This window comes from Xylocopa sonorina, chromosome 10, assembly GCF_050948175.1.
Source record: "Xylocopa sonorina isolate GNS202 chromosome 10, iyXylSono1_principal, whole genome shotgun sequence".
Taxonomy (NCBI): Eukaryota; Metazoa; Arthropoda; class Insecta; order Hymenoptera; family Apidae; genus Xylocopa; species Xylocopa sonorina.
This window is the reverse complement of record NC_135202.1, coordinates 7,251,474-7,276,972: the sequence shown is the minus strand read 5'-3', so window position 1 is coordinate 7,276,972 and position 25,499 is coordinate 7,251,474. Positions and strand designations below refer to the sequence as shown.

At 34.4% G+C, this 25,499-nt stretch overlaps 3 protein-coding genes across 7 annotated transcripts; 2 read left to right on the top strand and 1 right to left on the bottom strand.

The window, feature by feature from the left end:
- Nucleotides 1–1,086: 1,086 nt before the first annotated feature.
- LOC143428469 (gamma-soluble NSF attachment protein-like) lies at nt 1,087–3,702 on the top strand. Its single transcript, XM_076903357.1, has 8 exons — nt 1,087–1,361; nt 1,518–1,585; nt 1,654–1,738; nt 1,853–1,870; nt 1,941–2,148; nt 2,222–2,470; nt 2,554–2,796; nt 2,875–3,702. Exons 1-8 carry the CDS (start codon nt 1,312–1,314, stop codon nt 3,001–3,003), a joined length of 1,050 nt encoding a protein of 349 aa, XP_076759472.1. The 5' UTR covers nt 1,087–1,311; the 3' UTR covers nt 3,004–3,702.
- An 825-nt stretch (nt 3,703–4,527) lies between these two features.
- On the top strand, nt 4,528–18,093 carry LOC143428466 (syntaxin-6-like). Of its 5 annotated transcripts, none has more exons than XM_076903353.1 (7): nt 4,529–4,929; nt 5,695–5,891; nt 6,501–6,595; nt 6,715–6,774; nt 7,801–8,033; nt 8,243–8,337; nt 8,840–8,898. In XM_076903353.1, the coding sequence occupies exons 1-7, from the start codon at nt 4,895–4,897 to the stop codon at nt 8,881–8,883; spliced, it is 759 nt and encodes a 252-aa protein (XP_076759468.1). In that variant the 5' UTR covers nt 4,529–4,894; the 3' UTR covers nt 8,884–8,898. The 5 variants fall into 5 exon arrangements, with proteins under 5 accessions (XP_076759466.1, XP_076759468.1, XP_076759469.1 ...); XM_076903354.1 differs by lacking the exon at nt 8,840–8,898 and adding an exon at nt 9,322–10,007 and having other exon boundaries at nt 4,530–4,929; XM_076903355.1 differs by lacking the exon at nt 8,840–8,898 and adding an exon at nt 17,803–18,093 and having other exon boundaries at nt 4,531–4,929.
- Nucleotides 12,481–24,741, bottom strand: Lanb2 (laminin subunit gamma-1). Its single transcript, XM_076903356.1, has 26 exons — nt 24,626–24,741; nt 23,566–23,941; nt 22,303–22,561; nt 20,910–21,211; nt 20,537–20,742; nt 20,121–20,224; nt 18,507–18,695; nt 18,143–18,368; nt 17,800–18,056; nt 17,516–17,688; nt 17,322–17,454; nt 17,007–17,231; nt 16,734–16,922; nt 16,473–16,658; nt 16,196–16,398; nt 15,907–16,122; nt 15,555–15,825; nt 15,308–15,486; nt 15,104–15,234; nt 14,905–15,015; nt 14,578–14,776; nt 14,254–14,491; nt 13,972–14,147; nt 13,707–13,889; nt 13,509–13,626; nt 12,481–13,426 (listed from the first exon to the last, which is right to left on the bottom strand). The coding sequence occupies exons 2-26, from the start codon at nt 23,716–23,718 to the stop codon at nt 13,191–13,193; spliced, it is 4,863 nt and encodes a 1,620-aa protein (XP_076759471.1). The 5' UTR covers nt 23,719–23,941; nt 24,626–24,741; the 3' UTR covers nt 12,481–13,190.
- Between the last annotated feature and the right edge of the window lie 758 nt (nt 24,742–25,499).

The following is a 25,499-nucleotide window of genomic DNA, read 5'->3' as shown; positions in this document are numbered from 1 at the left end:
AACAGCTCGTTCGTTTCCTCCTGTATCTCTAATGTCCTCGTTAACGCAGATTGTCTTATGTATCGTTCCTGGCCGCTTGGGAAAACGAAGGTTTCGTCGTTAACTTTGCGCTATCCTTGTTTTCTTCAAGTATTTGGTACACGTTCACGTGATATTGAAACATCCAAAAAATACACAAACACGATGCTAATGATACTTTTCCAATCGTCTCGCGAATCTATTTTTTTCTACTTCCTTCGTTCGATTTTTGAATTAGAATATTTGGATCCGAATATGTTAGGTCTAACGAAGGAGAAGAAACTTTCTCTATACATATGTTAGAATAATTTTAAGTGTTGAAAGAAATACTATTTGAGAGAAAGGAAATACCAAAAATCAAATTCAACAGATTTTGTATAATCTGACACTTTACATTGTTCTTTCTCTTAATTAAAATTGATTACTCTTTTCTTTGTCTTCGTTAAACCTTTCTTCCCCCTATTAGTCGCCTCTTACGACAAGCAGGGGATACTGTGGGTGTATTCTGATCCCCACCGCACAGGGATTGCAAAAATAATTTCTGACAACTTGAAAATTAAACTCCAAAATTTTGCGATACGAGTTTTATTATTATAATGCCATTTCCTGCATTACCGATACAGCGTAGTATGAAATTACGCTACTGGTAAAAATAATTAAGAGATACACTCGCAATAGATAAAGAAAGCATTCTTCAAATTTCACTGATCCTCCAAAGTTCCTCCACATCTTTCTTGTGACTCCTGTAACAGAAATAAAATAGCAATTAGCTAGTCAAGATATTATTACTTTAATATAATTATTGTACAGAGCATTCCAACAAGTTTCAAGTATAACATCCCATCAAATAATAGAACAATTCTGTGTAACACTGTAAAATGGCACTAAAATGGCACAAGGACTACAAAAGTGCATTGGACGAGAATGATCTATCTTACACCTTGTCGGTAGTTAAGATAATTTTCGTATTTCAGCGGTCGGTCTGAACGTAATTCCCAGATTCTCTGCTATAAATTGTAGAGGGCGGAACATAACGTGTGATCTTTCACACGATCAGTATTTCTATCCCGTACCTTGTCGATGATACGTCTGTTCTGCACCTTATCTGCGATGACACTAACACCGACAAAGTAGGGTGACAACATTTAATTCGAACAGCACGGAAAACCTGTCGTCTACGCTGATCTGTCTGAACGAATCACTCAATTACGAAACCGATACCGGAATTGACAGCTTCGCTACTGCGATCACCGAGGCTAACGAAACTGAACGCAAGACACCATTCGGAGAAAAATGTCAAAAATCGAAGAAGGAAATGCTCATATACGACAAGCTGAGAAAAGGTATCGTCGATACAGAATAAATAAATCCGTAGGAATTATGCCAGCAGCCGATCCGATTTTCATCGGCGTTCCTTGTAGCACATATTTCCTTGTAGCATGGAAATAATTACGTTCTTATTGATCCGTATAATGACAGAAGGGATATCTGTGTTCTAGCTTAAAAACATCGCTATTAAAATGGAGACCTGATTTCGAAGTTGCTGCCGAGGAATATACGAGCGCAGGTAAAATATACGCGAACAATTGATACGCGTCCTGCAATTAATAAGTTGTTTGTTGCTATTCCTTTTAGCCACTTGCTTTAAAGTAGCAAAATCTTATCAACAATGCAAAGATTGTTTGATGAAAGCTGCTGATTGTTATAAAGAAAATACATCGTATCCTTTTATAAAAAATAATAGTACAATTTTAATATATCGTAGAGTATTCACGCAATATAGATGTAAATTAGGCGTAACTATAATTATTCTTTAACATTAATTTTGTAAAAGATGGTTTCATGCCGCGAAGTAAGTTTCTTTAGTTTTTTATCATACCCTAATTCATAAATAATATGGTTACTAACGTGCGACATTATAGGAGTATAGAGCAGGCTGTTATAATTTGCAAAGAAATGGGAAATCTAGCAGAAATACCAAAACTAGCGCACCGTGCTTGCACTCTATATCAGGTGCATGGATCACCTGAATCGGGAGCAACATTGCTTGATAAGGCTGGCAAAATGATGGAAGCATCTAACCCGCAAGAAGCATTAGAATTGTTTAAGCGTGCTTCTAATATTGTTATGGTCAGATATATTTTACTCTTATGATTGAAGAAAATGTTCTAGTAAATCATGTAATATATACCTCTTGGTAAAGGGAGAAGATAGTCCACGCCAGGCAGCAGAATATATGAGCAAAGTTGCAAGACTATTGGTAAAGCTACAGATATATGACGAAGCGGCAGATGCAATTCGTAGAGAAATTGGAATGCATCAACAGATAGATCATGCACCTTCAGTTGGTAGATTAACAGTGGCATTGGTGTTAGTACAATTAGCTCGAGGTGATCAGGTAGCGGCTGAAAAAGCTTTCAAAGAATGGGGAAATTACTGCGAAGCTCCAGAGGTACAAGTCATATCTCTTAGAAATTTAAAACTTTCCAATTAAACATTTAATATTTACCTTCATTTGAATCTATTTGTCTGTAGGTTAATACATTGGAAATGTTACTGCAAGCTTACGATAACGAGGATGCGGATGCAGCAAGGGCAGCATTGAATAGTCCTTTTATTAAGCACATGGATGTTGAGTACGCCAAACTTGCTAGAGGTTTACCTCTGCCGCAGCAAGAATACGCAATATCACCTTCAGGTGTAAGAGCGAATGCAGCAGAATCATATACTTCTCCTAACGCATCGAAATTAATGGAAGAAACTGCAAGTGAAGTTCAAGTAAGTTAATTTACTGATTCGATATTGTTATCAATGAGAAGTACATAGATATCCTAAAACAATTACATTATTTTCTAGAACATGAGTATCAAAGAAACTGAAGATACTACCAAGGCATCATCCGAAGAGCATCAGAAAGAAGATGCACAAGCAGCACCTTCAAAAAATATAGAGAATGATGATGAATATGAAGATGGATTATGTTGATTGCTTATACCCATTAAGATTGGTATAATTTATGTCCTAAGTTAGAAACGAACTTTATTTTGTAAAAGGTACTATATCATGTTAATCCAGAGATATATATTTAATGACTAAGAAATGCTCTTTCTAGGCTTGCTTACACTCATACACACACGAATTTAGATTTTAAGTCTTGTTAAATTATTTGACGCATGCATATTGACTCGACAAAGAAATTTTTGAAGGCAATTATATATATATGTATACATATATATTTATATACGCGCGTATACTGTTTTACTCTTAAAGATATTTCCAGAAATGTGATACGTATAAGAAACTTCAACTTCGTTTAAAACTGTAGCTATATATAAACAGTTCCTTGTATATGCTACAAGAAATTCTATAAGAAAATATGTAATATATATGCATTTATGTTATATAGAATGTAAGAAAGAAAAAAAGAGAGAGAGATAGAGTATAACCTTTAAAAAAATTGTTCAGATATTATATGTATATGTATATACGTTACATATATGTATAATATCAGCATTACAAACATTTCCTATATAGTATTCTTATAGAACATCTTCAATAGAAGTTTGCATATGACTACAAGTTTTATGTCACTAAAAATGTACAAAATACAAATATATAATAATCTAATTTTTAGTTTATGAACTGTATAGATATAAATAAAGAAATTAATTGTTATTGCAAGTACTTGGACATACGTGTAAATTCATTTATATAGAAATGAGGTTATGAATATCGAATTGTATAATACGTATACATAATACAAAATTTGTTTGTTTGCAAGCCTTACATTCGAAAATGATAGTTTATTGTTTTATAATATACCTTGAAAAGTAGCAAGAAACTACTTTTGGTCCACTGCTTTTATATTATTCTTGGAATTGCGATCACTCTTTTCATTTGTACATTTCAAAAGATTACCGCGAAATTATTCGAATACTTCGGTTAATTACGTTATACTTAAAATGGCGAACCGATTTGAAATCAACTATTTAAGATAATCAAATTCAAATTGACGTACAATCGTCTCGAAGATATGATTTTTGTGATTTATACACTTTTTCCCACTTGGTTGTTCAAACGAAACTATTTAGCGTTATCGGGATGTACGCTTATTAATTATGCAGTGCAAACTTCGTGCGCAAATATTATTTCCGCAATATTTAACTAAAAGATAGAACAGAATTATATAACCTATCATTCGATCGTAGAAGATAGCTCGCAGAAACGATTGCGTTACGTCTAAAATAAAACTGAACTTTAAACAATCGTAACAAACCTGAAATTTCCATTAGGATTCCTGAGTACATTTTCGAAATAGTGGCGCGAAAATATAATTCCTATTAGTGCGCAAATTTCAATCTACGAGTATAGATGGCTGAGTACTATCGAGACAACGCGAACGCTTTTGACGAACTAACAAAATACATTAAAGCTACGTATATTAGTAGAAAACTTATAATACAACAGGATTTAGTAGCGTAGCATCGCATTACTAACGTTCTATCGCTGTTTCGATTCCGTACCATTCTACTATCTCGAGAGGGGTTGTGAACTTCGCTTTAAATGGTTCCAACACGAAATCAATATTACAGTGGCTTTTAGAGAGGCGTGTTTGCGCACGAACGTTAAAATCGAATAAATAGTCGTCTGCAGGGAGACCGAAAGCAGACGTCACAATACACCACGACGTTGTGGTAGCGTAACAGTGGGGCGCGAGCAAGTGTCAATTTGATTATTGTCATCGTTTCTGTGAGTAATCGGTGGTCCTGTCGAGATCGTTTCGAATTTCCACCGATGATCGGCAAATCGCGCATACGTATATCCGTGGGTGCCGTGAGGCGGCGAGAAAGGCCACCTCTTTAAATTAAAAGAAGGAATGACGCTGGAGAATCCGTTCTTTGTCGTCAAAGAGTAAGTAGCAGCATCGAGTGTTACTCGATGGATACTACTCGACTATTAGGATTGTCAATAATAAAACGAGGCTGCGAAATTTTCCGGAAGTTGTCAACAGTTTGAATTTTCGTTGGTGTTTTTACGACCATTAAAATCACACATATACATTGACCCTTGAAGAATAGTCGCGAGTTAAATTACAAAGAGACCCTATTTACCCTTCGATGTTTTAAAACAGCTTCTATAGTTGTTATAATACTGTCATGTTTTGTAGTAATCCGTTTGCTTCGAATCTTATCTTAACACGCATATATTATACTTAATCTTAACATTCGGCACACTATTCCGTTCACTGGATACATCTCACGTTCGGCTCGTTATTTTTATCGAAAGACGGCACCGAACTCTTCTTCGCGATACATGAGATTAGATTCATCGCCTTTTCGTGTTTACGTATTTTAATATGTCGCAAATAAGTCTCTGAAACAAATCGACGAATATTGTTTACGCCTCTTATTTTTAGCCTACGTTTACTATACAAGAAGAGTCATTACGCGTGTAACATTAAAAAACCAAAGAAAAACTCGCATATTATATAATATAATATTAATTACTAGAGCGCTGTAAGAACAGTACAACTTTTATCTTCGTTGTTAAATATTAAATCTTCCGTGAACTTCGTGTTCTACGAACGATACGGTGTGCTTCGTACTGGTCGTTTGTGATACACGCGTGTATCGCAATTTTGTTGTTTGAGATACAAATAAACGTTGTGCTTTTTAGCGAGGTTTGTAAGGCCTTAAATAAGAACCGAGGTTTGTACGGGCGCTGGACGGAATTGCAGGATGTTGTTGTCACGAGTCCTACCGTGAGCGGGGGAATTCTAATCTCACGCGACGAATTAGAGTGGACAACTACTGAATTGCGGAAAGCCTTGCGCTCGATCGAATGGGATCTCGATGACTTGGAGGACACGATCCATATCCTTTATATTACGTACAAAACATATAACATTAACTGTTTACGATATTAACCCTTTACTTACAGAATCTCTTGAAGATGTTTTAAATTTGTCCCAACTTTTTTAAATGTTTAATTTAGTTGCAAGTAAACACCAACAATTTTCATTACAAGTTATCACCAAGATCATTACATAGAATATGGGCTTGAAAGAAACTTTTAAGTCTCGTCGGTAAATAAGGGGTTGAATAAAAATGAAAACAATTTTATTCGCGTATCTAATATTTGTACTTTAATATATTACACTTGTTAGAAATTTGTATATTAAGAAGAATGGTTCTTTTTTCTTTAAATTTTGATTGTACGAATCAGCGGTTCTCGAACGTTTTTCGCCGCGGCACAGATATCCTTAAAGCGATTTCAATACTTAGAAAAAGAAGAAAGAAAACAGCGCAAATTTAATGCTCAATTGTCTTTACTACGATGAATGAAATATTATTGCTGCGGCAGCTCAATTCGAGTACCTCTGGTGTAAATAATTATGTAGTACAATAATTTTTATTGTATAAATTCTATATTAGCCTTAACGTATTACATATGAATGTATATATATATGTATATATATATACGTATTGTAGAAAAAAATCCAACAAAGTTTAAAATAGATAACAAGGAGTTAACTGTTCAACGAAGTTTTATCGAACAAACGCGAGAGGAAGTTAAGGTACTCTAGGCTATATACTGTCTGATACTTGTGTTATATAGTTAAAGGTTTTATTTGATGTTCCTTAAATGTATTTTTACGAATACGCGTTAACTAATTTCACCATTAATTTGTTGTAGATCATGAAGGACAAAATGAACTTAAGTAGAGGCAGAGACCGCGATAACACAGCGAGACAGGTATATAATAATCAAATACATTCATAATAAATTGCACAGGCATTAAATGCAGTTATGGTGTAAAATTTTCTATTGGATTATTTAATGCCAGTAGTCGGCGTTTGGGAGAGCATAATACTCTTATTTTGCATGCATTCTCTCTCTTAGCACACTTTTTGCATTTAATATCTTTGCGTATATTATTCTTTTTCTTAACTAAAATTCTTTACTCTTTTGTTAACTCTTTTTTCCCCCTTTTAGTCGCCTCTTACGACAAGCAGGAGATACTGTGGGTGTATTCTGATCCCCACCGCACAGGGATGGCATTAAATGCATTCATAAACAGTTGCAAATGCATTAAATGCATTCATAAACAGTTAAAAATGCTTTAAATGCATTCGTAAACAATTGCAAATGCATTGAATGCATTCATAAACATCTTTACGACTCTTAGTTCTTATTATAGTTTGAAAAATATCAGAAAGAATACAAAAGATATCGTAATTAAAATTTATCAAACGCTTATTATATTTATATCGAAACTTTCGTGAATAAAATTTATTACGATGCTTCGCGTCTTGTAAACAAAATTTTGTAAGCGGACGCATTCTCTTCGTTTTTGAATTTCGCTTACAAATTATACTCGTATACCTTGCGACATCTATCTAGAACTGTCAAATTGTTGACAATGTTAGTCAGCTGTAAACGTACAAATAGTTTAACTAACGGAATTGAAAATAATTATCAAGTGTACCTAGTCATTTCGTAACGATACGTTCTTTATGAAATCACAAATAGAATAGTACGTTTAATCGGAATCACAAAAAAGAAGAGATGGTTTATACGGTAAATCCAATACTCCGTTATTACGTATAATACGAAATGATTTTCACCGTATAAATAACTGTTTGCTAATTTAAAAATTTATCTAACTGTTAATTACACAATTCTACGTTTCTTCTTTCAGTTGTGTAATTGTAACGAGTAAATAATTAGTACAGTTTAATATAGAAATTTATGTTATTCACGTTCTTTTATCTTTTACAGCCTCTTTTAGATAATAGCCCTGCACGAGTTCCTGTCAACCATGGTACAACAAAATACAGTAAATTGGAGAATGAAATCGACAGTCCGAATAGGCAATTCTTAGGTGATACGTTACAACAACAAAATGACATGATGAGGCAACAAGACGAACAACTAGACATGATAGGTGAAAGTATCGGAACGCTAAAAACAGTATCAAGACAAATCAATACTGAACTAGATGAACAAGCAGTGTAAGTTTAATAGTTAATATATTATTATACTACTACAAGTGATTATACGTTTATGAGAAATTTCAATGCGCAGAAAAGCATAAATTACAGAGAATATATGAAATATGAAAAAGAAAAAGAATAGATGTAACATATAAAAGATGTTTGTTATAAATAAAGCCATTTCTAAAACTAAAGCAATTTTAAATATATGTTCTTTCTCGTTTCAGTATGCTAGATGAATTTGGTAACGAATTAGAGATGACGGATTCCAAGTTGGATGCAACAATGAAAAAAATGGCCAAAGTTCTTCATATGAGTAATGGTAACTATAATAATTACATTCCTGCTCCTACTAGTGCAACATCTAGCGTTTCTAATCTTGCCTCTAAACCTTCTTCTCTGTCGTCCTTATCCAATACAATAACTAACTGTTTCTTGTGTTCTGGAGATTAAATACGCATTGTTACCATACTTTTACCATAATTATTCAGTAATGTTTACAAATCACATTCATTTGCTTAATTGTTTGCTTCGTTCAACTTTGTTTTTAAACATTCATTTAGTTTCACTACTAACACCTAATTTTTATCCAATCCAAAGCTAATAATTTCCAACATCTACTGAAAAATTATGGGGTCTTGTAACAAATCCGATAATTCATTTTCTCTTTACAATAACATTGCATATCATTATCACTTGTGAATAAGTCGTTTCCTATACACTTCTTAAATCAATTTGAACTGATATTCAGCACTGTTGCACTTCTTTTTAATTATCTGAGTTTTTTCTATTTCAAATATATTTGGTATTAGATTGATCCATAGTTAAACAGAAAATTTATTGGAGGGTAGAAGTCTCGCAAAACTAAAGCAACAGATTATAAAAATATAGTATGTTTCTAGACAATATGTAACAGGTGATTAATTTTTCAATTTCATTTCGTATTATTCTCTTATTCACAAATAAAGTTTTGTATGAACAAAACATATTAAGTACTAAATTGACAAATTATTTAACATCATTAATATACCTAAAACAAATTAGGTAATGAAAGTTTTAATAAAATGTTAATCACAACACAAAACATGTTGAAAACATGAAACAAAAGTAAAAAGGAGGATGTATATTTACTAGTAATCACTACCTAAACTTTAAAATGTTCTGCTACTTTTATTTTTGTTAGTATTGTAACACTTAAAAAATTAAACAAATTTTTATCTTAATATCTATCTTTCTATACTGTTTATGCATTCTTAGTACATTTTATAAATATATCATATTTGTTTTTCTCTTTATTACAACAAAGATACACAAAAGGTGAAGGAAACTAATTTCTGATGTAAGCAGTTGTTAAAAGATTGTCACATATATTTAAATATAGTAAATGCCAAAGATGTAGTACCAAAATGGACCAGTTGCAATTAGAAAAAGGATAACAATGATTAGCTTCAAAACTATTCTAATACAATTAATGTTATAACTATTTATGTAGTACGATAGGCACTAAAAGGTTGCATGAAGTTAGATAGCAACGTCAGAAAAAAATATATTGTTGAATTATTGTATATTAAAAAGGTATAGAGAGAAACGAATGATATTGTACATAAGTACATTAATGTATAGGAATTTTAAAAGATTATGCCAAATGTAACAAGGCAAGTGTCAGAACAGAAATAAGTAGCACAACTAACTCTTGTGCCTGGAAAAATTTTAATGTAATAGACTTATAGGGAGACACGTGGATGTATATATACATATATATATATAATGTTAGAGAAACATTTTCAGTATATTTTAAAACCTCTGATACTTCTACTTCCAATGTATACAACATGTGATACTAATATATTCATTGAAGCGTAGACACAAAAATAGTTTAGAATACAATACTGTCGAATATTCGTATGATATTGCGAAAGTACCAATCAGTTTATGTGTGCAATGAATGTAAATGAAATAAAGTTCGAAGGAAAAGCATCAAAGTAAGAAAAGGGAGGAAGGAAAGTAAATGTAAAAATAATTATTTGTACGTATGGTGGTTGCTGATTGTTTCTCAACGCGAATAATATTGTTCGTAAACAGTATGAGATTTAGTGACTGCAAGTAACTTGAAGCTTCACTTTAGAGGAAAGTGAAACGTAGTAAAATGAATTGAAAATTAGAAATTGAAACCTTTGTTCCATTGTTGAAAGAATGTTAGTAACATAACATTGTGAACTCATACATAGGACGATAAATTGTTTATTCTAGTATGTATTTAAAAATCAAAAAGAGAAAAAAGGATATATACTTTATTATTTCCCACAAATGACCAATTGTGAAGACATACCAATGAATAAAAGTTGCGACTTTATGTATACTGTACATGTTACTATGAAGTACACAAACTTCTGACTCATTAAAATTATTCAAATGATAGTTATAACAGTAAGATAATATATAAGAACTCGTTACATATTGATTTCTGTGTTTGAGAGAATGTAACTTGCGTCTCATGTAAGAAATACTTAGTTTCTTTGGTTCTTTGAAACAATTTTCAATATTTTACATTAATCTTTACTATACGTTCAGCTTCTCAAGTTATTATACAAAATCTCTCAACCATGGAATATAATCTTTCACTTGGGATATGTTTATGAATGTGCGTTCTATAGATATACCATTCTTTCTTAATTTTTGCTTATGTGTTTACGCAAAGATCATTTTTGTATATGTGTTCTTGTGCAATTTCCAAAGAGATTAATATATAAATATAAAAACTATTGTTTTGTAACTTCTATAATATAATGAATGTTACAATTTACTGCTTATTATTTATCGATAACTTAAACTCTGTGATTTTAAAAATCATTTACAATACTAAACTAGTTTACAATATTGGTTCTTTGCACTGGAATCTTTTATTGTATCGTATAAAATTTTATAGAAGATTTAATAAGAATTCAAAATATGCACAGTATTTTTTGAATTCTTTAATAATAGTAAACCTATATATCTCATATTACATAAGTGCACAGTATCGATAAAGATAAAATGTTTAGTGTTGCTATAAAATGCTTGTTTAAAGTGTGCATGTTGAAACTAATGTGAAATGTTTACCATTTGAAGAAGGGCCAAATATATAAGTATTAATTTTTCTTATACAATATCGATTATGTCACTCGTTTAATTTTACCGTTGTTTTATTAAACGACGATAAAATCTCTTGATTCTTGACTACCTTTTTTATAAGTGACGCATGTGATGTTACTTTCCGTTTGTTTTAGATCGGAGACAATGGGTAGCCATTGGAGTGTTGACTGCTATATTGGTGTTTCTAATCATTTTATTTATAATTAAGTGAATCATTTAATTTCCTAGCTTCCCTAAGAAATTTATTGGTTCTTCTTCATAGCATTTAGCTGAATGTGTTAAATTCTGTTTTAATCAATTTATCGACAGCTATATCCTATGATTGATTATAATAAATACTTGCAATTATTATATTTTCGACAGGGTTCTTATGAATTCCCACCCCTAAAACTGCTAAAAATAGCATTAAATTGAAACACTTTGGATATACTATCTTTAACCAGTTTGCATCGAAAGGAAAGTGTATGCCTTTCACACTAACATATTTTTCTACTATATTGCAATGCAAGTACAAAGTTTGAAAGTTTAATATTTCATTAATTCGCGAAGAATTAGAATGAAACATGTACTTACATGTTAGATATACACGTTGATACTAAGAGAAGTACTATAGACTAATATACGCTTGTGCGTAGAGATGAACTTCACGCCATGTAAATAATAAACAAACGTTCGTCTCGACCGCGCGAACGAGCATTCGTGTTACGCTGATAACAGAGAAAATCAAATGCAATACAAATACAATTAGGCTAAGGAATATAACGTTGACGATACACCAACCAAAAATTTATACCTCAACGATTACGATGAAATTGTAATTCATGAGAAATAAACCTTCCAATTGACGGCCCATATTCTTCGATTCGTCTCAAATACTATTTCGTAAGTTTTTATAGACATGGCATATAATATTAATCCATTGTGTCACATATTTTTCGACAACTATTTATCTCTTTATTTATATTAGATACTGTATCAGTATTTTTATTTTTATAAAAATGTTACATTATATACGTGCAAACGTTTTATAATGATATACGTATTGTAAAATATATGTAGGCTTCTGTTCTCCATTCAATTGTAACATAATGTTCTCTTCATAAATAAGATTTTCTATATTAGAAATTAAAACACTTGCCTTTCCTTCGGAGGAACTTTCGAAGCTTTTTCTTAGAACTTACAAGATATGGCAACTACAATAAAATGATTGTACGATCGGTTACGAAATTATTTAGGCATCAATACAATTTTAACTACAACCAAAAATAAAAGTACATAGTATTTTCATCCAGTATTCAGATAATGACACATAATCAACACCTCTCTTTTTATTTTTCGCATTTAAGATATTGTATTGTGATATCCCGTAATACTTATTTGTTGCTTGTTAGACATTCGTACAAAATATAAGTCAAAATTGTATTGACGTTCGAATATTCTCACAGTCGATTGTACGACGATGCTATATACATATTTGTACGTATGTACAAATAAGTTGTATTAAACAAAAGAAAATGTTAAACGAATCGAGTAATGCAAATGGCCTGGGTAATGATAACAGAGGGAAATATGTCTACTACATAAAATCTTTGGTATAATGATCATTACTGCGCTTGCTTGTATGTTAGTGCATGGTATTAATCTTAAAAAAAAAGAAATGCAAGATTATATTTCAAATGACATATTAAATAAAATGATTGGAGTGTAAAAATGCATATGTAAATGCAAATAATATCATCTTGCTCGTTTGATGATTCACTAGTGCAATATATTATATCCTATCCGATTCTATCATAATCCGATCAAAGTATTTCTTTTTACGATTCTCAAGGAAAGTCGATATGTATATTATTTATTTAGGTTCTGAAAGACTACCAATTTTGCAATTATTATTTTGTATGTGTGAACATGTTCTTATGTTATTCTTCTAATATTTAAAAAATTCTAGATCATCGACGTTTGTTCTCAACGCATGTAAGGCATCGCTGATGATATGAAAATTAGAACGATCACACTTTTAAGTATTAACTTTACCATTGAGCGTTACGGTTCAAGTCGTACACGAGTGTAGCAACGAGAAGGCAATGCTTTTCTTATATCATCGATGTTCTCAACTTCCATTCTTAATCTACTAACTTCATCCTCATAATTCTTTACCCACTGTGTTTGTAAATTTTTTGCGTCCGTTAACGCTCGAATTCTTTGATCTAGATTTGCAGCTGCGATCTCCTTTTCAGCTGCACCCAAGCGTTCTTCTAGTCGATTTAAGTCAGCGTCGTCTAAAATATAGTAATTTAAATTTAGAAAACCTTTGAACGTGTTGTTAAGTTTAGAGAAACAAAAAGCAGACGCAACACGTGCCTATTTCCGGTAGATTTTCAAGTTCCTTCATTATTTCAGCTATCTCAGATAAAGCTTTATCGACTTGCTGTGATGCTAATGTTACATTGGTCTTAGCTTGGCCGACCTTGTGATTCGCCTAACAAAAGATTAAGAAATTAAAGTGAAGGCATTGCGAGTTATCGAATGGATATCATATCGAGGATAATGTTATAATACTTCTGTTGTAAGATTTGTATCTTGACCACTTTGAATTTCATACTGCTTCATCCTAGCATCTGTACTGTCAACTCTTTGATGTAACTTTTCGGCTTCATTTCCTACACGAAGTGCTTCTATTTTAGTCTTATTTGCTTCGGTTCTAATAGCATTTGCCTTTTGGCTAGCTTCTTCAGCGTATGACTAATATAAACATATTTCGTATATATTAAACAATAAATTTTCTAAATTATGTGAACACTAATAAAACAAATACTTAACTTACCTGAGCTTCTTGTGCTTTCTCATGAGCATATTCAGCATTATTTTCAGAACCGTTTAAGATTTCTTCGGCTAGTATAGATTGTTCTTCTGCATTCCTGATTAATTCCTCGATAAGTTTTATACCTTTTAAAGCATCTTGCGCTTTAACGCGTTCACGTTCTACTTCAGCATTAAATTCTAAAAGTAATATCATAATTAACCATACATTTTCTTCTACTATTATACATCAATTTCATTACTCTTCTTCTTAAAAAGAAAGTAATGGTTAAGAAATTAAACATACCACTTAATTTCTTTAATGTTTCCTGAGCTTCCTTTAACGTTTGATCACCCCGTTTAACAGCATCATTTGCTATCTGATTTGCTCTGTCTAACTCGGCTAAAAGTTCAGCAGTAGCTTCCTGCTGATCTAGTTCTTGTTCTATTAAGTGTTCACTCTTCGTTACTTTTTCTGCCATTTCATATATAAAATTTTCATTCTGATCTAACAACAACTGTGCTTGCTCCTTCAATCGCAAACCCTATACGATATATTATTTTTTAAGTATTTCGTAAACATTTACACTATTACCGATAACAACAGTATTCTGTAATGGCTTAAATTTACCTCGTTATTCACTTCTTCAACTTGATTTCGTAACTCTTCAATGTCAACAGGTGGAAGTGTCAAATCCAGAATCAATAGGTCTATCGCTTCTTGCGAGACAGCGGACGATTTATTGGCTGCTATGCTGGTAAGATTTTTCACCTCGTTTATACGATGCTCCAATGACTCTAATTTATTTTCCAACCCTCTAATATCCTCGCTAAATACAAAAACAAAGATCTTAAAGTAAGCACAATACAGGCGAAACGATTTCAGACGGAAAAGCACCAGCATAGACCAGCATAGGGATTACTAATTATAATATTAGATCAATGAATAAATACGAACGTCAAGTTTGAATATTTCGCTATAGCTTTCTTCGCAAGGCCGTAAGCTTCTACTGTTGTATTTCGAGCTTGTTCCGCTAGTTCATGAATTTTTCTTGCTTCATTAACATTTCTGTAAACAAATGCAATTAATTATGTACATATTGGAAATATTATTTAAGACAATTGAACTGACGCGTTAAGAAAATTGATGTACTTACAAGTCTGCTAACATACGCGTTTGTTGAGCGATAGCTGTCATTTGTTGGTTCTGTTGTCCAACTTGTTCTGCACGCGCCTTAGCTTCCTGTAATGCGGTCGCTCCATCTGTGGCTAAATAATCCTCTACTTCCTAACATTTAAAGAAATTTAATTTAAATACTCGTACCCTCGCAAATCACGCACGATATTATCATTATCCTTACAGTTAATTGAGCGTGTATCTTATCGAGCACTTTCTCTGCTTCCTCGATGTTCATTAGACCTTCTGTACTAATTTTGTGCGCATCTGACGCAGTCAGATCTACCGTTTGCGAAGTCTGACCAATCTCGTTCAACTGATCACGTAACTCGTCAAGTTGCTCTACCAACGTCTTGTTTTCATCTAAAACACGATTATCCTTTTGTTATTTCATTTAAATAAATAGGAATAACGACACAACCTGTACTTACTGCCAGATCCCTGTTTTGCGATTTTCAATAGATTCTTCACGCTTTCCTGAACAGTTTTCAATTCCTTCTCAAAGTCTGAATCTTTTATAACAGTTGGACTGCTATTAATTTTCTTCAGCGTGTTCTCTAGCTCAGCTAAACGCTCTCTGTGATTATTAACCGCATCTTGAACAAGATTGTAACAATCGGGACAATCAACGCATCCGTTTTGTCTGTTATGCTTATTCTCTTTACACCGATCGCAGCGTCTCCCTTCCACATTAGGGAGACACTGTAACAGAGGAAGGATCGTTCTATAGTATCCGAGCAAGTTTCACTGAATGTTAAATTCTATTTAAAAAAGAAAACTCACTGGGCACTGTCCGCTGGCATCGCATTGTAGGTCTTGAGAACCGATACTATCGCAATCGCAAGCTTTACAGCCGTCTCTGCTGAATCCATATTGATAAGGAACGCATGCATCGCAACGTTGGCCTGTAACGCCAGTTCTACATTCGCATTGGCCATTAATAGGATTACACGTACGATTATAAGATCCTTCGGGATCACAATTGCAAGGAGTGCATCCCTAAAATGTATATGTAAGTTTATCCACATAATTTGGACAGTTACTGCAGTCGTGAAACTATTATCTAAAATACCTCTCCGCTCAGTATATGATAATATCCTTCCTCGCATTTATCGCAATTTCGACCGGTCACATGAGGCTTGCACGTACAATGTCCAGTCAATTGTTCACAAGGTGCTACCCTGCCATCATCGTGTTCGATTGTGCCTGGCGGGAAACACTGACATAGTTTGCATCCGTCTTCCTTACGATCAGATAATGCGTCTCCGTAATATCCTGTAGAATGTTCGAAAAATCATAAATTATAGTTGAACAAAAATGATACGGTTTTGTAACAAAATTTCACACACCTGGAAGACATTCCTCGCAATGGAAACCTGCTGTGTTATTCACGCACTTCAAACATTCGCCAGTTTCGTGGTTACAATTTCGTACAGCATTTAAATCGATATTATTGTTGCAATCACAAGGTCTGCAAGTTATGCCCTTTTCGGGATTTCCGAAATACCCATCGGAACACGTTTCACATCTAGGTCCTAGAACACAGAACAGCGTAAAGAAGAGTAGGTTTTTTTCTCCAAGTCGTGAAACTAAAGAATTTTTATTTTTACCTGTTCTGCCCGACGGACATTCGGTGCAAATCGGATCCGGATTATTACCAAGCAATATACACGGTCCATTATCGGGACAAGGACACGGTTTACAATCGTCTGGGGTACCCTTTAACGGGTGACCATAATAGCCACGTCTACATAATTCACAATTGCTACCAGCCGTATTATGTTCGCAAATACACTGTCCTAAAATAGATTGATAAAGATTACTCGATGTAAATATTCAGGACATATGTTAATGGTACATTGCCTCTTATTTTAAATACGCACCTGTTTCTGCTTCACAAATATCAGCATGATTATTGCAATTGCAAGGAACGCAAAGCGCAAACGGACCACCGTTTGGCGGGTCATGATGGAATCCGGGTACACACGACTCACAAAATTGGCCTACATAGCCATGAGGACACTCGCAATGCTCCACCCAATCGGCAGGCTCACCTGCGGCACCACGCTGTGCTGTCTCCAATTTGACATCGTCTAAGAATCCACGACCTGTAAAATGAAAATCAAATGTCTTAAGAACTTCTGGATACTTTGAAAGTATAAACAGAATTTCGTGCACAAATTTTGACGTTGAAATACCTTGATGCGTATAGGTGCCGCGAATTTTAATGGCCGTTAAATTCGACAAAATAGACATGAAAGCTCTAGAGGAAAGCCGAGGTTCCCAACCATAATTAGGATGCTCGTGTAGTTTGAAACGATACTCGCGTGGCTGAAATTATTGTTTATTAATTAACGAACTGCGAATATCATAACTTCGCTAGCCCACTCACCATCACGGAGGGTACGTGATTGTTCTGCCCAAAAATCGGTTGCGTAATTTGTTCACCATTCCCTCCTTCGAGTATTACATCACGAACAGTGGCCGCTGGACCAGCTTCACCGATTCTCAGCGTGAACGACAAGTCTTGATTGTAAGAGGCTCGTTGATCACCGAGGAATCTCTCTGCGTGCAATCAAACTTTTCATTAGCCTTTTTATATTTAGAAAACACAATACTGTGTCGTGCTTATTTATTGTCTAAATGTTATTTATTTCAATTATTATTTATATTTACCAGGTGCAACAAAGTAAACGTTATCTCGATCCAGTGCCGTGGCAGATATCGTTTGAGTGAACGGATCGTAATGAAGCGATATCGGGTTACCAGCGACGGTGGCTGTCCATCGTTCGGGTCCTCTGACGAACATACTCTCGATAACAAATTTAGAATAGCCAGTCGCTGGTCTGCACACCGCAGAACGGCCGTAACAGAAGCATGGTGTGCAACCGAATTCGTTGTCCATCGCGAGATTGAAAAATCCTGGTTTACATCTATTTGTTACAAAAACGAGGTATCAATGAATTTATGGTAAAATACGACTTCTATTTAAACATAACGGCGATATATGTATACTAACACTCGACATCGTTTCCCTTCGACGTTTTCTTTACACTTACAAACACCAGTTACAGGATCACAGCTTGGTGTATTCATAAAGGAACCGACAACGTTACACTCGCACGAGGTGCAGCCATACGAACCAAAGTTGTAATAATTCGCCGCGCAACGATCACATTTGTCGCCTGTTACGCCAGGCTTGCATTGACATTTTCCTTCGCTGTTACATTGTAGACTTCTCGATCCTGTTAGGTAAACAAAACCAAGTATTTCACATCTACATTTTATATAAATGGCGATGAATGTACATTCTCTTATGTAATGCAGTAAATTTTAATGATTTTTGTAATTCTTGTCGCTGGACTGCGAGGAACACAATTTACCAATTTCGTTGCAATTACACGCGACACAGTAATTGTCTTCCGGATGTTGGTAAAAGTTCTCCCGGCAGCGTTCGCAATTGGCGCCGTCACGATTAGCTCGACAATCCAAACAGTGGCCACCGTGTCCAGTTGCGTTATACAGTTCTTTATCGAAGTAGCATTTCTCCGAATAGCCATTGCAGTTACAAGCTGCAAAAATAACGCCATTATGCCAATGAGAAATAATTTTCTAACTTTAGAAATAACAATATCATAAAATATTATTATTAACACAATATTCTTCTAAAAACGAGAAATGGTATTATCTGAATATTTACTGGACTTCAAATTCCACAGAAATATTTCATTCCACCGTGATGAAGAACAGATCATTGCGTTTACGAGTATTAAATACGCAATTGACCTCATTTCGGAAGGACACACGGTTGTAGGTTTTGTAAATACGAAAATAACAAATATCTTCTAACGGCTATCACTTTCCATTAAAGCACAAATTTTATCTCAACGAAACAGAATTTTTGACATTGACGTGCACATTACATTTTTAGTAAGCAGTTGAAAAAATAAATAAAATAACTACAATACAATATATAGTTACAACATTAAATTAGTTGAGAGCTATACTTGGGGATTGATGATAGGATTTCTTAACGATAACTTTATTATTTGTTTATACTGATCGTTCGATAAAAAAAATCGATTGATGAGATCAACAGATTATTATTATTTGCAATGCAATGCAATGAAGTCTCAATAATGGTGATTACTGCACATGTAGAGCAATCGGCATTAAGATCAAGATTACTTTCGTTCCCTTGGAAAAAGGGAAAGAACGAAAAAATCGCACGGGTTCGCGGCCTAAACAACGTAATGATAGTAAATGTCCGCTTGTATCGCGATATCTTGAGCACTGAGCTCGCAATCTACAGAAAAGCTGCATTGTGTGCCCCTGCACTGCCACCAGAATCCCCACTTCAGAACAAGGAATGAGCGTAAAAGGTAAAGCTGGTTAGGTAATGCCACGTGATCGTAACGCAAACTCTCTACGCTTGTTCAGAAAGGTGATAGCCACGATACCCAAGAAACATTTCGCTCTTAGATGATACAATTTCATAATCAGTGACAATAAATGTTAATAACATAATAGAACATATTTTTTGTGTTAGTAAGTTTTACATGTATTGATTTGCAGGATACCATAATTGAGATTCTAACCAGAAGTTTCTTATTTATGTGCAGAGTGTTACCGACCTTAAAGAATCTGCGTGGGCAAAAGGTGAAGGTGCGAGGAATGTTCTTTAAAAAACGTATAGGTGAGAAACGTGCGGAGTTCATAAGAACTCTTGCATTAATTAATATTTAATTATATAGATATTATACGATATATGCTTAAACAAATAATATAAAATTATAGCAGCCCCCTTTATTTAAATGCGTCCTCTAATGGTAAAAAGGTTCCTTATCTCTGGTATAGGCAGAGAGTATAGAAGGTAAGAGAAATAGATCCCCACATCCAAAAAATTTTTTACCAACTTCCAAGATATTAAAAGTCTTTTGATACAATACGTAGAGTAACGGACGTTTTACGACAACAAATTGTTTTACGATACTCACGTTTGCATTCGTGCGCGTCTGTAGTGGTAGCACGACCCCAAGGTGCATCATTGTAAAAAGGCAAACACTCGTTGCAATCTGGGCCTGCGGTATTATGCTCGCATCTGTGAAGAATTAAATTCGGTCATTTTCGAAATCTGTAAATTGAAAGTAGTAACGCAATAGTTTACCAAAAGAGTAATAAAGAATCTATCACAGTTATATTGGACTTATACGTTGAAATATTAGATATAAACGATGGTGTGAAAAAAATTTAAAATCACTATCAAGTGATTCCAATTATATTCTTATATCACGTATATACTATAATAAATAAGATATTATCTGAAGCAAGGATACCCAGAAGGTATTTTATTTACTCACTTTTATCCAATTATCATACATCAAAAGTTAAGTATGTCTATAAATTATCTTACCTACATACTCTGCGAGTTTTTCCATCCATACTGGTGCTATCTACACATTCCCCAGCATGACCATTGCAGGCACAACGTGCTCCAACGGCGACGTCAGCAATCGCATAGTAGTAAGATTTTAATACATGATCGTCGCCAAAAACTTCATCACCGAACGTATTTAATCGATCCAGAGTGATTCTCAGTGCGGTTGCTTGTACCCATTCCTGAAAACGAAAATATCATTCGCAATAACAGGATCCGCTTACTTTTCTCCTGATCAAAATGGAAACTGCGTCTAAGAAGCTGTATTTTATTTAAAAATTTCTCATACATTATAATTCATTTTTTTTAATTATCTGTTTTGAAAATTTATTAATTAATAAAATTGTACCTGCAGCGCTGGATTTGTTTCAAAATTGTACGCTGAGGGTCGACCTTCTAGCGTGGAAAATGCGACGGTACCCTTTGTCAAGGGCGATATATCGGAATAATCTGAAGTACATAATACTCTGGTATCGTCGCCTCGCACGGTTTCCTTCGAATCCGGCAGGTCATACGTGTCCCTACAAGTCGCTGAATAGAACTGATATGGTTCCCAAGGTGATTTTTCATTTCTTTTCTTATAAATTCCCCAGCTCTCTGGTCGCGGCGATTCGAAAAGCACTCTAACGTACGTTATATCAAAAGTCTTGCCTATAATTATTTAAACAAAAAGAAGATAATGAATACATGCACATACATATAAATACATATTATTGTAACGATGTAGAAAAATGTTGATCAAGATATTGTCTTTTATAACATTAAATTCGAAGGTGGTACGCCCATTTTCTAAATAATTTCCAGAAATATGTAACCAGATTCTACGCCACTGCACTCCTTCACAGTGAGGTCAGAGGGCTGTAAAGCAAGCGACTAATTCTCTCGTGAATGAACATGTGGTGCACAGGCAACGATTCTGTGTTCTGTGAATTTTTACGAGACTCCAATATTATTATTCACTTAGAGACTCGGAGCACGTTTAAACTAGTTCGCAGAAAAATGTTTACTTGCCTACTTGAAAGCTGTAACGCTGATAATTGGAAAATAAACAAGATAGAATGTTTTAAGAAGCTATACTATTAATAGATTGCTTCTAATCAACATGAACTTTGGTGGCGGGGGAAGAGAAGGTGGGTATGCACCAAATTCAAAATTTTAATTTCGAACTCTTATTAGTTTCCGATATATTAATAAAGAATTTTCGAATTTGGAAGAACAGCAACGCATGTACAGTATTCTACGGATCATCTATTAGTCGATAATAAAAATTCACTGAAAATAACCGTGAATAAAATTTTACGCACATTATGCATATGTACATATTACGTACAACTTAACGCCACTATTGGCCGTATAACAGTCGAAGCAAGAGTTGCTTATACACATGTTTCCCAATCGGTTCCGTGGTTCCAAGAATTATCTCATCGCACACGCATCCTGATAGATAAGGGTGTAAAATGGAAAAAGAAGAGCAGTGGAGGTGGGATAACGAGGCTGGCAAACATTGAGGACATGTTAAGAGTTCATCGCCAATAACGATGAATGAACTCCTTCTCTTTATCTCTGGTGTAAGATTCATCAGCCTTATCTACCCCATTTTCGAAAGAATGACAATTAACGTGATCTAAACCACAGAATATACTTGAATTAAACCATCGTATTTAGTAGATGCAAAACACCGTAGAATAAAGCACATGTATTTGTCTTGTAATAGTAATTGGAATATCTTTAAGATATTGTACCTAAGGAAAGCGTCAGATTGACTTGATTGGGATACTCGATGCCTTCGAACATGGTTTCCGACTGCCACCATGTCGCGTTGTCGTTATTATCGTGATCGGTAAGAAACGAAGCCGGATGATCTCCGTACTGACATATCTCACAAGACTTCTTTTGGACGCCGGTCTGTTTACAGAATTCTGTCGGCCGGTCCTGACCGCACGTGTTCGTAGCTTCCATAAACACATTGAACGCTGCATTCTCAAACGCTGGTATACACCTCTACAACATACGCGTGTTCAACAATACTGATTATCGTAAACTGAAATTTTAGATGCATCATGGTTTGGACTTAATAGCTTCTTTCAGAGCCGCCGCGTGCGGTTATGCGTCATATCACCACGAACATTTTTATGCTTTTCATGTGTTAAGGCTAAAGTAAGATTTAGTTCTATATGTACCTAAGTAAACATTTTTTCAATTGAAATTAATTATTTTGTTCTGTGTGATTTACAAATCTTGTATCATGCAGAAGAACGCTAAATCTCTTTTGCATACAGGCGCCTATTATCCACGCGGCGGCCCTGGTTTCTTCATTATCCGTATACATATATATATTTCTGGTTCCAGTGTTTCCTTTATCAAACATAAAGTTGGGGAATCCCAGAGAAAATTTGCTATCGTTTCGTAGGAAGTGCTAGCGTACCGACCTTAAAGGTCATAAATTATTATAATACTTTGGGATTCCAATAGTCGCAGGTCATTTTCGACCCAGGTGTCCACAAAAATTCTTGTGAAAATGCTATTTAAGAGTTCCACGAAAATAGTTGGCTACAGCAGTTCCATATTTCACTTATCGAGTCGAAGGAAAACGGAAGTAATTAAGAGAAATAACAAGTCGGGGCCTAGAATATAAAATTTTAAATCCAGAATTTTTTCAATTCCTTCACATTTAGTGCGCTAGTAACTTTATCTCTTCGTAGCTATCTTCTAAAGTTGATGTAACTTCGAACCTTTGCAGTGATAACCTAATGTAGTAATATCCTCCGAAAAAAGAAACCGAAATTCTCACGGCTAAGTATAAACAGGGGGCTGCTGATGCTCATATTTATATTTCAAATTAATTGAAACTAGAACATAAAAAATAAACAATCGTGGAACTATTCAGGAGTTAATATTTATTCTTCGCGATAAATGCGATGATTTTTCGTAACTGTAAAATCAAGAAAAATCAGAAGAATTACAAGATTCAATTCTAAAAATATAAAAGAAAGAAAAACGCTAACCTGTGGCTTCCTATTATCACCGTAGCACTTGTCTTCGTCGCGACTTTTTGAAAATCGGCTGTAGAGTTCTTCCGAGGGATCAGGCTCCGCGAATGCCGCCGCCAAGCAGATCGCGATTAGCGTCAACGTAGTCTTGTGCCTTCCTCTGGTCATATTCGAAATTTATTTGGTCAGTTTCCTCTATCGTAATATCGATCCACTCTCTTCAGCGGAGACGTAGATCCGTGAAATCTGAACTCTCGTTTTTTAAGATTTCTTTGAAGGTTAAAGGAAGCACTGATTCTCAGCTGGGTCCATCGGCCGCAAGATCTTCGACAATAATTCTTAGTTTTCACTGCCGAGACCGCATTCCGCGAACGCTTCTCACCTTTTGTATCTGTTTAACGTTCATCGAATCATGATATTAGTTTTACAATTATTTATTTGCTCGCGATACACCGAACCGAATACAGATTTACATCGTGCACTGCTCTTACATAAAAATAAGACATTCTGCCTTTTTAATACCCCGTAAGTATGAAAATTTCTCGTAAGAATTGCAACGTAGATGTGGAAGGAATATCTCCTCGAACTTATACATTTGATTAAAGTTATATACTTTTATATTACCGTGATACAAGCATGATAGATCAGTCAGTAATGCGAGCAATTTTTAATTCAAACTAAGGCTCTTCCATGGTATTTCATAGGTGGCGTTTATTCGAATATCGAGACGGATGCTATTTTGAGTTTTTCAAATCTGAACAATCCAGCAACTAAATTCGACGGTGTTTTTGTTGAAAATCTATCCTTCGTCACCTATTTAAAATCCTGTTAGCAAGATACGCGTGCATTCACCTCGATCATAATAATCACGTATCATAACGCAAACATTAGCCGTGTTCGAGGAAAAAATCAACTCTTACGAGAGGTACTCTCCGCGAGATCCTCAACTAATTAACAGTCACAATTATACGAGACACAAACCGGCAGCGAATCGTTTGCTGATCCGCTGAGCGGACGAAATTCGCGAGAGAGTATCGAAAACTTTTGAAACGGGAGAATAAATTCTTATTCTAACCTCTTCGACCGACAAATCAGAAAACCATGAAGAAAGCCTCTCTCCACGCGACAGCTCACTGAGAAACTGACCGAGAGGAGGTGTGAGTGAGACTGTGTGGAGGTCGACTGTGCTTATGCCGGGGCATTTGTGGTGGTAGCACGCCGCCACTTGCGGTAGAAAGTACAAACCCACCAGAATTATGTCGCGACAGAACGTTCTTTAAATTTATTGTTAATAATAACGCATGCAAATATACAATAACGTCGCATTAACAGTTATTCTTTTTCCAGATTGCATCTCGAGTTTGGGAAGAAGAAAGATGAATATTTTACAAAAGTGTACGTAATTTAATACAAATATCTTACTTTGACTTTTTATTTTTAACTTCAAATTACTGAATAACCTAATGAAACAGTTAACTCTTTAAGCTTTTACGAGTTAAATTGAAAATTATAGGTCGCCTCGAAACGAGTGACTAGTAATTGATATCACGCTAAAACGGAAGTAAGAGAAAGATTATTCGGGTAACGATGACTTCTTCCTCCTACTATCTACGCTGCATTAGAGTATTACAAATGTTTTCACATGGTATTCTCTTCTATCTACATATTTTTTCACTATAAAAGCTCACTCTTCATCTATACATTTAGTTTACTATAAAGTCAATGAAAAACCAGACAATTAAAAAATATAATTATTATTTAATTATTAGTTGATGTCGAGTATCACATATAAAAATTAAAATGCAATGTCAAAAAAGACGTCTTAACGTATAATATACATTTACAGTATATATACAGAGTGATTCATATACATAAATGTAATTACAGAATTTTAGAGTACTGCTGATTAACTAGAGAAATTCCTTAACGTTGAATAGAAAGAATCAGAT

Coding starts and splice junctions, on each gene's coding strand:
- LOC143428466 (XM_076903351.1), top strand. CDS start 4,895: ATGACGCTGGAGAATCCGTTCTTTGTCGTCAAAGA. Junction 6,596..6,714: donor AAACGCGAGAGGAAGTTAAG/GTACTCTAGGCT, acceptor AATTTGTTGTAG/ATCATGAAGGACAAAATGAA. Junction 8,034..8,242: donor GAACTAGATGAACAAGCAGT/GTAAGTTTAATA, acceptor TTCTCGTTTCAG/TATGCTAGATGAATTTGGTA.
- Lanb2 (XM_076903356.1), bottom strand. CDS start 23,718: ATGACCAGAGGAAGGCACAAGACTACGTTGACGCTAATCGCGATCTGC. Junction 22,562..23,565: donor GTGATAATAGGAAGCCACAG/GTTAGCGTTTTT, acceptor CGTATGTTGTAG/AGGTGTATACCAGCGTTTGA. Junction 17,689..17,799: donor CGTTTACTTTGTTGCACCTG/GTAAATATAAAT, acceptor GATTGCACGCAG/AGAGATTCCTCGGTGATCAA.
- LOC143428469 (XM_076903357.1), top strand. CDS start 1,312: ATGTCAAAAATCGAAGAAGGAAATGCTCATATACGACAAGCTGAGAAA. Junction 2,471..2,553: donor ATTACTGCGAAGCTCCAGAG/GTACAAGTCATA, acceptor ATTTGTCTGTAG/GTTAATACATTGGAAATGTT. Junction 2,797..2,874: donor AAACTGCAAGTGAAGTTCAA/GTAAGTTAATTT, acceptor ATTATTTTCTAG/AACATGAGTATCAAAGAAAC.